Here is a 16540-nt window from a genome sequence, read left to right as displayed (position 1 = left end):
TATTCATTACCGGGCTATTTCTTAAGTGTATTTCACATTCGTTTGAATGATTACCTTTAGAACCAAATATCAAATAATGTACTGTGTTATTCACTTATTAATTTATTTACGAAATTCAAAACGTGAAGGGACAAGATATCTTATTAAATGCAGGTAATTCAATTAATGTGTGATTGAATTCAGTAGTTTCTAGTTGCTAGTAATAAGTTTTCAAAGAAAACGAGGCGAGTTGTGCTTATTGCATTGTGTATATATTATATCCATGGCATGGAACTAGCAGAAAAAGTGCAAAAGTAGAGTGAATGCTGTATAAATCACATCTCGCGAGTCTCGTGTGTGGTTAAATAAATAAATTCGATTTTATTGTTGGATAAGTGTAAGCGTAATAAAAACATATTTAAATATTTTATACCATTTTATTAAGGTAACAACAGTTACAATATATGATAATGTACGGTTAAATATGTACAATAATTATTATTGAACCATTAATAGGTTTGCACTGATAAATCTAGTATGTGTAGAGTAATATGTACGAGTACTGTGTGAATGACATTTATTTATTTTAGGTTTGAAGATGCGAGGTGCTGTGTTAAATACGTCGAGTTTACATATGAAATGTTAGAAATGCATGTAAAAATGAGGAGAATGTGTGTGTTTTGTTTTGAGTTAGTGTTGCATTGAGGGATGCTTAATGTGTGTTTTTTTTCCTGATTTGGTTGATGGTCACTCCTAATAGAATTTATTCAAGTAATTCAGGGAAATCTACCACAATTGTGACTATTTTTTGCAAATATAGCACGTCTGCGGAATTTTTACTAATTCCTAGTGACGAAATTCCCAAAACGTAACTGACTCCTAAAACTCCATTGTGACCATAAACCCGAAAATCAAGGCATCGTAGAAAAATATTTGTACCTGGGATTCCCGACTTACAATTAACACAGAGTGTTACCATAATGTAACGTAATATAAATAAATAACAAAGAATACATAGCAATCGTCTAATAAAGGAGTACAACCATAGACATATGAATATTAGTAGACCTGCCCTAAGTGATTAAAAGCGTATTATCCCCACTCCCCATACCGGTTCCATTGGAGCCGGCTGTGCTCGCGTATGGCCTCAAGTGAAATTTAAAAACGTGACGTCATCATTCTTGTGCGAACTATGGTCGAGGCATCATCGGTTCATTTTACGAAATGACTTGTACTATGAAAACTTGTAAAAATAGATGTGAAAAAGAGAATAAACCCAATTGTCGTATTACATTCCATATATAAGCATTATTTTACTTTATTTTAAGCATATTCACATCGTATAATATGAATCAGTTGTTACTATAATAATAATAACATAACATTTATATAGCGCAGTTTTGTGTTGTTTCATCTATCACATCGAGAAACGTCTGGACGCGAAACACAAAGCTGGTTGGTTGCTGGGAAGTAAATTATGAACATTTATAAAAGTGTCTTAACTAAATACTTAAACGAAATATTCGACTCTGAAAATAGAACCGAATTTTTTTGCCGTATTTGGACTTCGCAAATTTGTTCATAACGTGGCGAGTAATTTGCGCTCCCATGTAAAAATGTCTATTCATTCAAAAGTAGATTTTACTTTTAAGAAGTAAATGGTGATATTATAATGCGAGATGCCGCCCATTTACTGTCAGATTGATTTATTGACGAATCACAGTCAGCTTCACTCCCTTCGTTCTTCAACAGTTGATTTTACCCCTCGCCATTATCTTCTCGTCTATTAATTCCTATGTCTGTGAGTACAACAATATCTGAAAATAAAACAATGAATGTTTAAAACAATAGCAACAAAATAACAAGAGAAAATTAAGTTTTGGCCAAGTGAAGTGAAAACCAAAAGATTCGATAAATTTAGAAATTCTGAATCTCGCCACTACAGAGCTTGTTATTCGTCACATTCGTCCTAGAGGTTGGTAGAAGGTTAAGTTAGTTATTTTGATTTGACTTGATTTTGATTGTGGCGATGACGGATGTTTCTATTTGGCGGTTTATAATTTGAAAGTATTTTCTTTATTCTCATTTTTGTCACGACGTTCATTTGGTTTATCTAATTTGAAATATTCTAGGCGATTCATGCAAACATGACTAAAGAATATTACGATATGCAAGATAATGGAAGATGTTGGGGAAATATTACGTCAAGAGTCCGGTCTAAAAAGAATAATCAATATATATGGTGCAATGCAATACATTTTTAAGTGGACTGTTGACAATACGTTTTTTGCAGCGCTTATCAGATGATTTTTTTTCATGTTAATAGTCTGTAAATGTTCCTAAACAATAAATAAATAAAATAGCGTGATGGTTTGGATTGGTAAAAATGTTGTTAGTTATCTTTCCATTGGATGATGAGGAAAGTATCTGATTTTATATCCATGACTGATGTTTGCTTTACTCTCTATGTAATTAAGTATATTTCATACAAACCCAGCTGTTAGACAGGAAAATTCTACAAGCTACCAATTTGACATATTTTTCTTACTGAAGAAATTACTTTTTCGTTTGAAATTGATCAAACATTCTCAAATACGATATTGTTTTTCGATTTCACCGTTTGCCTGGCTACAAGGAAACGAAAAGTTTCACGTAAATATCACGTAATAATCAGTTTTCTTTCAAATTGGCATTGAACACAAACACTGTTATTTTTTTTAATAAATTTTAACAGGATGTCCCTTGAGTGAGTCCCTTTGTCATCTTTGGTGATCCTAAGAAAAGGAAGGATGTAAAGTTCTGGGAATTGTAAAATGTATGAAGAATGGGTAGGAATCTGGGTTCAGTGTCTCCAGGAGTGACGTATCTATTCATCCCTCTCACCAAACGTAGCGAACAGCTTGAGTTTACCAATAGTATTTATTTTATTTTAAATTATTTTGTACTTGGATTAACTAGATGTTGTAGCAAAATGACGAGTGAACAAAAAAGTTCAAGCGGTTTTAAACTAAATGTGTGTTTTTTTTCAGACGATACTTCAGGGCGCTCGGGCTCCGGCCGCGAGAACCGCACCACTCCTGAAAGCATACATCCAGTGGTGGCGTCCCTTCCGCCAGGCGGCTCTGCGCCCGCTTCCCCGCGCCTGGCCGCCCCGTCCCTGTCCGCCCTGGCCGCTGACTCGTCCGCGCCCGCCTCCCCGCGCATGCTGACCGACGCGCCCCGCCGCCTCCGGCACGAGAACGAGCGGCTGCGCGGCGAAGTAGCCCGTCTCCGTCGGCTCGTGGTCGCGGGCGCGGAGCGCGGAGAAGCCGGCACGGCGTTGTTGGCTGCTAAGGGCGAGGACCCACCGGCCAGCGTTGAGGAGGGGGAAGCAAGGATCCGGACGCTGGAAACGGAGCTGAGGATGGCGAGAGAAGCGGTTATAGGTAAGTGATTTTATGTAATTACCGAAAAAATGCGTTTCAGATAGGAGCTACATTCCCAAACGGGATTAAACCTCATCTACAAATTCCCCCCACTAGCTGTAGTGCCTCTCTATTCCTCGCCAGTCCTCAATCCTCTTTCACCTCTCCTCGGCGTGATTCTGAATCACTTCCATTAGGGCAACCACTCTGTATAGTGTCTGTACAGTGCAAAGACAGGGGAACTACGAGTATACCCGGTTGGGCAGTGTTGTAAGGTAGGGCTGTAGGATAAGATTCATTAATGCGGGTCTTAAGGAGACCCGGATTATATGAAGGAGGAAAAATAAATGCCCGTAGCTCGTTCCACAAACGGAACAACTTACCAAAAAACGAATCGAATAAACGACCCGTTCTCACGAAGCCAACATCTACTGTGAACGGATGTTCCCACTCGTGTCCGTCGAGTTTTGTGCTAGATCCATAGAGCAGAATTCATTGAAATATATGTAGAACAGACTCAGCTTGCCTATATTGCATCTGTGCATTAGATATGGCAGTCAGTATTTTAACAATGGATTGTCAATCAGACGGACCACCCTCGTTTGCACAGAATCAAGTATTTTGGGGCTCCAGCCCAGAGGTGGTTCAATTATTATTGATGTTCAGTCATCTCGCTTCCACCCTTTCACATTCTTCGAGACATTTAGAATTTTACGATAATCTCATACTAAATAATTTTTTTCAAGTCATGTTTCATTTAAATTCGATATGATCCATTTTAAAGCCCAGGTCCATAGATTTTTCAAGGTTTTGGCGTTCACAGAATGCAAATTTTGGTTGTATATCCGGGTTACGAAAAACATGGTAAATTTGAACTGTCACAACTCAAATATAACCGGATATGTTACTTGTGCAATGATGGAGGAACTGGCAAAGGATTGAATATGACCTATCGATTATAATAATTTGATAAAATCTTTAAGTTTCCCATGTTTAGAGACTATTGGCCACCTCAAGCTTCAGAATACTCGGTTTTTGTCCTTGAAAAGTGTTATTATCTTTGTCCTTGGAATGTGTTAGTATTATTGTCCTTGTAATGTTTTAATATTTTTGTCCTTTAGATGTGTTAGTATTTTTGTAGTGTGATTTTTTTTCCTTTGAATTTCATACATGAATTTGATACGTCGAATCTGAGAAATTTCCAAAAACATATCTTTGAATTTTGGTCAAAATAAATAATAAAATATTTCTAACATGTGGTCTGTTATACATTTCATTGGTCTACGTCCCAAATGTAAGGTATCAAAAAAGAGTATTTCCTTAGCAAACAATATTTTGGCGGACAGCAAATAGAACATAAATAAGGGTTTACGTAAAGAAGAGATTGAAAAACGGCTAGTTTGCATGCTTAATAGATAATGGCGGTAATGTGTCTTAAATGAACTGTAATTATAATTAGCAACATATTGTATTTGAATCTTCTTTCGTATGGTGGGGGTGTCAGAGGGGGACATCTAGGTCTGCGAGCCATTCTAGGGCCTCAGGCGTCGCCATGTGAACCTCATCAATCCCGCCGGGGAATGAATGGAGCGGGCATTCGTTGACCACATGTTCAGTGGTCTGCAACGCACCACATTCACTTCTCGCCGACTCCATCTGTGCATCATGAGGGCACAGCGGCTATGGGAGCACCTTAACCTATTGATGGCGGACCAGGTTTTGCGAGCCAATGAGAACCCAATTTGAATTATTGACGACCTCTTTGGCTGATCGGTTAAGGCGATACAAGACTTAAATAACGGGGGATTGTCCGAGGCTCACATTTAATTTAATTCCAACGAATTCGTCACTTACAATAAAAAAAAAACAATTTTTTGTGTTTTTTATTGTAAATTGTGACTATCCACAAAGTAAATGCTTTTAACAAATACGTATATAATTTACATTTTTAGACCGATACCTATCAGTCATAGAAAAATTGTTTTATTTATTTTTGATGAACGTATTACTAAATTCGCAAATGTTTCTAGAGGGATCCTTGTTGATGTAAGATATTTATATTAAAGATTAATAAAAACATTACCTTACCATTAAAATATTTTATGTAAAGCGCTTAGAAAAATTTTATAAAACCTTTTTGCAACTATTAAATTATCAAGCACCAGATTTTATTTTTATCAGCGATGAATTTGTAACTTCCCGGGAGATCCATCTCGAAATATTTGCGAATTTAGTAATACGTTCATCAGAAATAATTTATATAAACCCCACGAAAAGATCGATTTTCTAGGCCTGTTAGGGCAAATTCGACCGTGGGTCGGTACATTACGCCGGGCCGCACGCTTCAATTTTTTGACACGACTTCTTCACATTGTTGAGTTTCCAACTTTATTGTAGAGATTTGCTAGGGCAAGTTGAACCTTAAGTGTGTCCAATACACACGGGCGCGCGTCGCATATTTGTGTGCATAACTTCTTCACTTACATCGTTAAGATTCTGACTTTATTTTAGGGTATTGTTCGTCTTAAGATCCTCCTCTACGAATCCAGATGACGCAGGTTCAAATCCTGACATCCTTAAAAAATTATATGAGTTATTATTACTCTCTTTAGTAATCTGCATCGTATTTTAAGTACATAATAAAAACGAACTGGGAGTATTTAACGTAATTATCACACAATATCCCTAATAAACAACGCAAAATGAATTCAAACGAGCAGCGATTAAAATCCGCAGTGGCCCCATTAGGTCCGCGAGCCATTTGGCCATTAGCCGAACCCCGCTGGCCTCCTGAAACCCGTAATGGATTTGTCACGTAAGTCGTCAGCGCAGGTGGGCCCCGGGACCCTCTCTGCATACTGAATCAGCCACAAACCGTCGGGAAGGTTGGAGAAGTGGCCCGCCCCCCGTGATAAGCCCCTATGCAAAGTTTCGTCTGATCCGACTCGAATATATTGCGAGTGCTATGAGGAGTGCAACGTATTCAATAAAAGCACTTAATCAGGCAGTCTGTTTCGTTCCGACGCTTCATTTAACGTACCGTAAAATGGGGTGACTTTATCAATTTTCAACCCAATAATAATAATATTTGTATAATTTATAAAGCGCCGTTTTTGTGCAAAATCACATCAAGGGCGTAGTACAAATATATATGTATAATTTTTTTATAGCTGGTAACCCGGTCGTTTATTGACATCAATGGTTATTTACAAATCATGTGCACTACCCGACTCGCTATCTATTCTTGGCCGGGTATCATTATATATTTTGTAAACAAATCAGGGCTTAACAAAAATACATAAAATAATCTAGATATAAAATATTACACACATATATACTTTAGTTCTTATTGAGATGGTACCCCATGAAAACTTATCATATGCATGGAGAAAAGTTGTATATAAAAATAAAAATAAGTAGGAAAAATGCTAGCAATTGCATTTAAAACATTAGAAACAGTATAAAAGTCTGTAGGTGTTAAATAAAAATAAATGAAATAATAACGCGCTCAATTTCTTAACATAAATGATGTACTCATAATAAATACAATGCAAGAAGGAAAGAAAAAAATGCAACAAAGAAAAAAGAAAATCAGAAAAGGAGAAAAAGAGTATTCAATATATGGGAGATACATTAGAAACCATTTTCGGTGTAAAAATTACATTTACTCAAAAATTCTGTTTATTTACACGGACGGTTTGCAAGTAACTTGTTAATGTTAATAATACACTTTTACAATGATCTACTAACTGTATATGGAGATAATATAAAGTACCATACTTACCCTACACTACAATTACAGTTTTATAGTTTTATTTACAGCACATGTTTAAACCATGGAAATAGCGAAAATCTTTACTTATTACCACGGATTTTTTAAAGTATATCTTATTTAGTTATAAACATTTTTTTGAATTATCTAGCGTAGATCTATTCTAAAACTAGTATAAAATATTCCATTACCTACGTACTAATATTTAGACTTCACAATAATGCGACATAACCCACGAAAAACTGCTTCCTCGAAAAGACTTTTGGATTCCTTAACATTTAAAGGGAGTTCGTTGTACATTTTGAAACCTTTATAATAAATATTGTTTTGTGTGGCCGATAAATTTGTCTTAGGAAGCCTAAAATCGTTAATCGCAATTTCTCGTAGGAAAGCCATGAACTGCACTATTAATACTAACACTTTTTAACATATAATCTGGTAACATTTTACTATTTTAACTTATATATAAATAATATGGTATTATAGACCAAAATTTATGTAAGCGTAATGAGTAAGATTAAGAAAGGGACGCTTAGATGGTTTGGGCATCTTTTTTTTATTTTTTTATTGTGAATACCTCACAAGAGTCCCAACTGCTCCCGTCTGGAGCCAGTGAGACTATGGCATCCCCGATTGGGGGATGTTGTGAGGCTGAAGGTAAGTGGGGAAGGGAAAGAGGAAGGTGGGGAATTACCTGGCTATTCAGATCTAGTCACTAAACACGGCTAAAGCCATTTGGAGCAACGTTTCAATTCTGAATGGTGGTCTTACACCAGGGCGATACTGGTAGTATCTTCCACTCTGAAATCTAGAGCGAATGAGCGAAGAAAGGAATGTAATGAGAATATATGACGCAAATGTGAATAGTAGCAGAAGTCGGGGACGCCCGAGGAAGACATGACGCGATCAAGTGAATCAGATACTTGAGTCGGGCCATGTGAAGAGTCGGAATAATGTATGAATGTGAATGAGGCAAGGAGTGTTTGCCAAGACCAAGTTGTTTGGCGGTCCGTCTTCTCTGCCTACAAACGGCGTGAGTGTTAGTTAGTTTTTAGATTCAGATTTAATTTCATTTCACTGAAACACACCAAACATTGAGTAAAGGAGTTTATGTTTCAAGTTATCACGACTTTGAATATTTTACAAGACTTTGTTGAAATTTTTTTTTTTAAATTAACGATGCAAGATAACGTCTTTTATTACCGCAGTTGGATTTTTCGAAACTTCCAGTGGTTGCGTGGGTCTAGAAATTGGAGAAAGAAAAATCTGTTCAATTTTTATGATTCCTGAACTTGCCGTTCGAGGTGTATATAGTCCGCTTTATTTGCGGAGTAAATATCTCAAAAGTATTTTGCCTCCGTTCGCATTTATTTGAGATTTCGTGCATAAGTTATGAGTATATTCTGGCTTTGATTTATCACTATCGAAACAAGTATATATAAATGTAATAAAATCACAGAAATTGTGGGCTAAAAGGGGTAATTTTGGTAAAGGAAAATTTTTAGGTATCGGATAAATATTTCCTATCTGTTGTATCTCAAAGATTTCTCGCGAACTCCCGGTTAGGTTTCTACAATACTCGACACCTAACGCCATGTATTGGTAGCCAAATAGACTACTAAGAGTGCCATGTATGGGTGCTATGAGTGCTCTTACATTTATATCAAGGACATTACACTATCAATATAAATTAAAGGCAATGTTCGTGTGTGTGTGACATATGCACTTAAAAACCACCGGACCGATTTCACTGGAAAGTTCAAAGTTTGTTCTTACAAGTGCCAGGAGTTTTCAGAGAATGGTTTGAATAGTTAAACCAGTCGAGGACGCCTATGGAAAACTACAGGGTTTTCCAATGAGAGATGTTATTTTGAATAGCCCGCTATTTCGGTAGATGTTACGTTTGAAACTATCATTTTTTTGATATTTGACAAGTAAAAACTACGCCATTAATAAAAAATTGAACAATACACGCTTCGACAACGCATTGAAATTATTTAAATTCACTTTAAAAATGGCGAAAATTTGGCAGAGACGGTTCGTAAAACTCGAACATTTTTGGGTCGTCGTGAAGCACCTTGTCGGACCGCAATACAAATTGGTGGAAAAATTCGAGCTGTTGCGAGAATTTAGTGATGTGAATAATAAAACCCGTGCACGTTGCTCAAGAACAGCCGAGAATATTGCTGCTGTAGCCGAAAGTGTTGAAGAAAACCCAGTTTGTCCATTCCTCGTCGTTCTTTGGAATTAGGCATTCCACAAACGTCATTACACCGTATTTTGCATAAAAATTTGTGTCTTAAGGCTTATAAAGTTCAGTTAACACAAGAACTCAAGGCGGCCGATCATCAACAACGTCGTGTCTTTGCTGATTGGGTCGTTGAAATGCGTGAAAATGATCCGGAATTCCATCTAAAAATCATCTTGAGTGATGAGGCCCATTTCCACCTCGGTGGCTTCGTCAACAAGCAAAATTGTCGCATCTGGGGCTCGGAAAACCGAAGAGTTATTGTTGAAAAGCCTCTCTATCCTCAAAGTGTGACTTTTTGGTGCGGTTTATGGCCCGGTGGAGTCATTGGACCTTACTTTTTCGAAAATGAGGCTGGAGCAACAGTTACGGTGAATGGATTGCGCTATCGAGAAATGATTAATGATTTTTCATGGCCGAAATTGGATGGTATTGATCTGGACAACGTTTACTTTCAACAAAGCGGCGCTACGTGCCACACAAGCAACGAAACCATTGATCTTTTACGGGAAAAATATCAAAATAACACCTCTTATTGGAAAACCCTGTATAACATCGAGCAACGAAGTGAGCTTGTTATTTGTAAAAGAAAATAGTTTGTCTTGTATAAAATCGCCATTAAACATTTATTAGTAAACATTTATTTTAGGTTTAGCCATTAAACTTTATAATGAATTTCCATTGAAATTTGTGATATAATACATAAAAAAGTTTATTGTACTTTTCAGAGAAATAATAATGTTAAGACTTACAAACATTACGGCACACAGTGATGTGAATTAATTATGGATCATGTATGGTTATGCATTAATACGATTAACCAAATAGTTCTGAATTTATATTTATTTTATTGGATTTAATAATAAATTTATTCAACACACTGACTAAAGTGACCATAGCTTAGCTGTGAGATCCAAAATTATTGACATCAATTTTACCCCACCCTGTATTAATACCCCATCCATATCCTGTCTGTAATCAATGGCCCATGATATCCTTCAGCCATTCCGGCGATTAGGATGTAGAGCCTTGTTATGGTCTCCATCTAGAATTGTCACATGTGACGTTGATTGCTCCGACAGTAGGTTGCATGGGTTGCTCATTTCTACGCTTAGCACTTGAGTGCTCGCTTCCCAGGAGACAAATAGCGTAACAAACGGGCGATATGTCAACCGGGAAACGATCTGTCGAACTGGGCCCTTTGGCGCTAAATGGACTGCTAATTGAACAGAAGATCATGTTGGACTGTTTGTTGAAGATATTATGTAGACATCTAAGAGCGTTTGCGTTTATAATTGACCGGTCGGTGGCCGAGTTGACATCGCGTTTGGGTCCCACCCAGGCGTAATGTGTTCAATTCCCCGGCTGGCTAAGTCCTCCATCACAATACAAGCAACATTTTCAGCTTACTGTGGTAGAAGTAGGAGATTTTCAAATATTATCAGGTTATTCGTAACCCGGGAATGTTTTTCTTTCTTTTCAAAACAAAAAAAAATTAAAAAAGAGCGAATGAGTAAAGAAAGGAGTGTAAGGAGGATATATGATGGAAATTCAAATGGTAGCAGAAGTCGGGGACGCCCGAGGAAGACATGGCACAGTCAAGTGAATCAGATACTCGAATCGGGCCATTTCAAGAGTCAGAATAATAGAAGAATATGTAAGAGACGGTGTGTGAATGTGAATGAGGCAAGAAGTGTGTGCCAATACCGAGTTGTTTGGTGGTCTGTCCTCTCTGCCTACCCCTACAGGGAAACGGCGTGATGGTTAGTTAGTTAGTTAGATAAAAATAATAATTTAGTCTTCAATTTTCAATTTACAGTGCACCTTACAAAATACATATCAAGTAATATAAAACAAAATTTACAGTACATACAAAGCGATGACAAGAGAACAAAGAATAACAATAACAGTGCTATTATAGCACAGGACAATAGTAACTAACATGACAAGAAAATGTACTGTACACACAAAGGAATGATAAAATAACAAATTTAATAAGTAACAACAACAGTGCACAATACACAATAAGAACATTAAACTAAAAGATAATACAAAACAGGACAGTTTATGTTAAAGTTAACAACAAGGTTACCATAAACAATTACAAATAAATAACAGAGTACGGCCTCCGTGTTTGAGAGATAAAAGGCTCTCGACTAGCAATTGGAGGGCGCGGGTTTGAAAACCTGGAGTGCGCAACGCAAGTAAATTTTATTTGATTAATTTGTGATGTTTAACAATTGATTCAAATAAAATAAAATGTAGTATATTTACAGTACATTCCAGAATGGAAGATACTTTCATTATCCTACCACCACTCAGAATTGATAATTGATAATCTTTTTTGAAAGAAAGACAAACATTCCCGGGTTACGAATAACCTGACAATATTTGAAAATCTCCTACTACCACCACAGTAAGCTGAAAATGTTGCTTGTGTTGTGATGGAGGACTTAGCCTCATATCTTGCTGTCACAACTCCATACGGTTGGTAGCAAGTTGGAACTCTTGTGCGATAATAAATACCATCTGTCCAGTAAATTTGTACAGTAATATGTAAGAATAACAAGACAGTAAAGTTTGGATCAAGTGAAAACAAGAGATTCGAGTAATTTCGAAGTTCTGGGCGCTATAGCTAAATTAAATAGTCGATACATTCGCGCAAAAGGTTTGGAGAAGGTTAAGTTGTTACTCTGTAAAGGAATATGGAAAGTTTCGGGTTTCTTATTAGACGGCAATTGGCATAGATTTAATTGTGGCCAAGAGGAAAGATTCTACAAGGTTGTTTATAATTTTGAAAGAAATTTCATGAATTTATTGTTATTAAGTTTAATTTGTAGAACTCCATTTTATTTTTTTATTTTTTATATATACAATAATATTATTATTGGGTTTATAAAAACAGTTTATTTTTAAACAAGTTCTGCTGTGTCATTATTATTACGCGTGACAGCTGTTTCGCCCTCTGAAGGCATTATCAAACTGTTTCAGACAGTTTGATAATGCCTTCAGAGGGCGAAACAGCTGTCACGCGTAATAATAATTACACAGCAGAACTTGTTTAAAAATAAACTGTTTTTATAAACCCAATAATAATATTATTGTATATATAAAAAATAAAAAATAAAAAAAAAAAAAAAAAAAAAAAAAAAAAAAAAAAAAAAAAAATTTCATGAAATTTAAAATCAAAAATGAATGAAATCTACAAAAGGCGCTCTTCGCTAAGGTTTTTTAAAATCGGGCAGCGAAATTCCAGTTGAGGGTTTACTATTTGGAGGGATATTTTAAGGTTTTTTAGAGGGTTAGAACAAAGGTTTAAAATTTTATATAGTGTCATTAAATGGAGCTAACCCTTTCAAACCAACGCTACGTTTAGATTATGAATGATGATGATGGTCTTTCGCCAGAGCTATAATGATTAACAAATGTAATTACTGCCATGAAATTAAATAATTTATTTTTTGTGAATTAACTATAAACGTCCTGATGGGCATTTACATGATTTTATATTTTACATGATTTCCTCACGATACAGAGATAACAAGAGTGTTTTTAAATGTTTAAGTAACAAAAAAGTAATAAAACATGAACACAAAGAAGTGTATATATATAAAGTTGCATTTAAATGTTTATACAAGTAATTTATGAGAAAGGAGAGAAAATATGCAATATAGGCACTACAATATTTTAATTGATTTAAATTGCGTTATATCCTTGATATTAGTGTATGAGCTCATCCATAGATGGCACTAGATTGTTCTATTGTGATACCCATAAATGGCGTTAGAAACCGCCTGCTAATCAGAGCCGATTGTCTATCTACCACATTAAAAGTCGTTTGTTGAAGCCGGAGTTTTATTTAATAGAAGAGTGTGAGAAACTCTTCAAAAGTTCTGTTGAAACTTGTAGCATCCGGACCGAGAGCAAAGAACTCTACTGCTTAACCCCGTAAGCCCATGTTAATACTGTATGTTAAATAGCCGAACGTACTACTTTACTAAACAATTTTATTGAATCGACATAATCGCGTAAGAATGCGAGCAATGAAAGTAAGCAACACCGCTTCCGTACCGTACCGACCTATGGAACGGAACGCTCTCGGTATCACGCTTTCTTACTGCACCCAGTTTATGCCGATTCCTTACCGACTCGTGAGGGAGTAGCGGGCTAAGCTTTTTAATAATAAAAGCAAACAGGAAGCTCACTTTAAATACTTCGACTTCGAAATCGCTAGAAATCTATGAGATTATTATAATTTTTTGCTAAATTTAAATATGAGTGGAGATTTAACTGAAGAGGTGGGCACCTACTAACGAAAGAAAACATTCCATTTTTGTTGGTGTTTATTGGTATTCAACTAACTGTAATATAAAGGTTGCACCTTTTGGCAGTCCCTCCATCCCGACAAACCTACAATAGTAATAACATTCGATGTTTTCATTATAATATCTCAAGAATCCTGGCGAAATTCTATTCAATATCGTATTATTTCGGCGAGAATTTCTAAAAAGGAAACGTAAATAAAGGTTTATCCTTTTCAAATCCCGAGGGAAACCCCCATCTTCCTTACTCTAATCCTCTTCCCACGGCGCTTTTGCAATTCCCGGAATAAAGATTCGGTGACGAGGAGTATTGGCAAAATGTCTTAGGCCTTTGTGTGGTGGGAATTATTATCGGGACCTTAACCTGTGGATCGGTTTAGGTCGGCTAGGATCGGTTTGCGTCGGTTTGGGTCGGCTTGGATCCGTTTGGATCCAAATGTATCCAAACGAATCGATTTCATCGGTTTGGATCCGTTTGGATCGGTTAATATCGGTTTGCATCGGTTTGGATCAGTTTTAATCGGTTTGGATCAGTTTGGATTTAGTTTTGATCGGTTTTGGGTCGTCAAACCAGATATTTAACATACAGATGAAAATAACATTTCAAACAATTTTTTCTTGTAGATTTTGGGTTTACGTTGCTCATTTAAGTTTTTCGTGGTGTGTCAAAAAGCTTCCGTCAATATTGGAAAAAAATTAAAAATAAATCATTAAAACTAATTGTTACATTTTATGCATTGTAACATATAATGTAACAAATGTCACGTTGGGTGTCAAATGTAACATATAATGGTGTTACGTACTACGTTGGGCGCTAAAATGTAACATAACACGTTGAATGATAACCCTCACGTTACAGCATATTTGAAAATCTAACACTCATTCCAAGAAATTATCCTATTTCATAAAATACACATACGCACTCGAAAATGGAAAAAATATTTGGGAAAATCATCGCCGCAGAAATCATTTATGTTCCGAACCAGGCATCTTTTATAATGAAGTTTCAGATTTTTTCCATAATCATGTGGAATTTTATCTTAGTAGCCGAGTGGACAAATGCTTCAGTTTTCCACCGTGGCGTCGATGGTTCAATTGCACAGTTTTTTTTTGTTCATATAAGCAGAAGTAAAAGAATATTAGTGTATTGTCAGCTTATTTTAAACCCGACCAAAAATAAAACAACATAACAACAACAAAAAATTATTGCAATTATACATGAGACATAATAAAAATAACTTTATTTATTCCTGAATATGGAGTGGTTAGTGCAAAGACATATATATATATATACAAGTAATTGCTTAAATTTAATACAGTTAAAAAAAAAATAAAAGAGATTTGTTCAATAAGAAAAATAAAAAATTAATAATATAAATAATTAAACATCATCGACTTAGCTTTTCCTTATCGTTATTGTCTTACCATCGCAAAAATTGTTTTGTGTGAATTTCATTTGTGGATTATTTTTTTTATGTGAATACCGCACAAGAGTCCCGACTGCTCTCAACCCTCTGAAGCCAGTGAGATTGTGGCATCACCAATTGAGGTATGCTGTGAAGCTGAAGGTAATGGGGAGGGAAAGGAGATGGGGAAGAGGAAGACTTGGGTTCCTGGCTATTCAAATCTGGTCACCAAATACAACTAAAGCATTTTCAAGCAACTCTTAATTCTGAATGATGGTCTTATACCATGGCGATACTGAAATTATCTTCCACTCTGGAACGTGCCGCAAATGTCACCATGGATAATACCACAACACTACCCGGATTCACCCGATTTTCAGTATTTTTTTAACAAAATATTTTCTAATGGGACAAACAAAACGTAAACTATATTTGAATGAATTTCAAGAAGAATCATTAAAATTAAGCTCCTGTCAATATTTCGGAAAAAATATTTTTTAACTATCGCGGCCCATGTTCGAAGTATGTTGATTATCCCTGTGTTGTCACTTGCACTTAAAGTCAGGGATTACCAATAACCTGCCTGAGTAAATCGATACGTGTACGTAATATCGCCCGACATGTGACACTAAAGTAACCCCTGCGTTGCAGCAGTCAGTGGGGGGACTCAAACCAGAATTTTCCCATATCGGTTTTACGTTAGACCGATTCCATTATGCATGAAATTCTTACAAACTAAGCATGTGTACGAGGAAATATTGGAAACACCACGTTGTGTATAATGTATTCTGTTTATATATCTTGACATGTACTGAGTTTTGCATATTTTTGTATAAAGAGAATCACTTTTCGCCTAAATATTACTTTCAGGTTAATAAATTCCGTTATCTATAAAAATAAAAAAAACGTAAATGTTCGTTTGCTCAAAATATTAAATCTCCGAAATTTCTTCAATGGTTCCTCTGAAATTTTTACATAACGTTGCATTCGAATACGCGTGTATTTTTATATACTTATATTATATAGATGTCTTTTTACCTGTGACCTGTGACAGGTAAAAATATGCTTTTTGTAACAAACATCGCCATCTGTTACACAAACACGCCTTAAAAAAAACAGCTCCTTCTGTAAGACGTAAGCTAAACGCTTGTTTCTCAATCTGCACAGACAAACTGAGCTACATCAACGCGTGGCGGGTACGGCTAGTAATGATATAATGAAACAATTTAAAACTCTTATTTTATATTTTGACCGTTACCAGTTTCAGCTTATTAAAGCTATCTTCAGACTGTTACAATTATTCCTTAAACTATGGTATATATACATAACCTTTGGGGGAGGGATTAAGGTTAACAGGAATGGTATACATACAATGATTTTATTACAATTATATGGAATTTCCCATCTTC

The 16540-nt window shown here is 35.9% G+C and overlaps 1 protein-coding gene across 2 annotated transcripts in view; it reads left to right on the top strand.

Annotated features, from left to right (window-relative positions):
* Nucleotides 1-16540, top strand: part of Liprin-gamma (liprin protein kazrin) — a 659192-nt gene that overhangs the window by 375235 nt on the left and 267417 nt on the right. For both annotated transcript variants that reach the window (XM_089636537.1, XM_089636539.1), the window contains exon 4: nt 3009-3404. In XM_089636537.1, the coding sequence (XP_089492663.1) occupies nt 3009-3404 (396 nt within the window). The remainder of the gene's footprint in view (nt 1-3008; nt 3405-16540) is intronic.

Source organism: Hesperophylax consimilis, chromosome 10 (genome assembly GCF_061612785.1).
Source record: "Hesperophylax consimilis isolate HC1 chromosome 10, BYU_Hcon_1.0, whole genome shotgun sequence".
NCBI classification, from domain to species: Eukaryota; Metazoa; Arthropoda; class Insecta; order Trichoptera; family Limnephilidae; genus Hesperophylax; species Hesperophylax consimilis.
The sequence above is the reverse complement of the archived record's forward strand: the minus strand, read 5'-3'. Positions and strand labels throughout refer to the sequence as shown.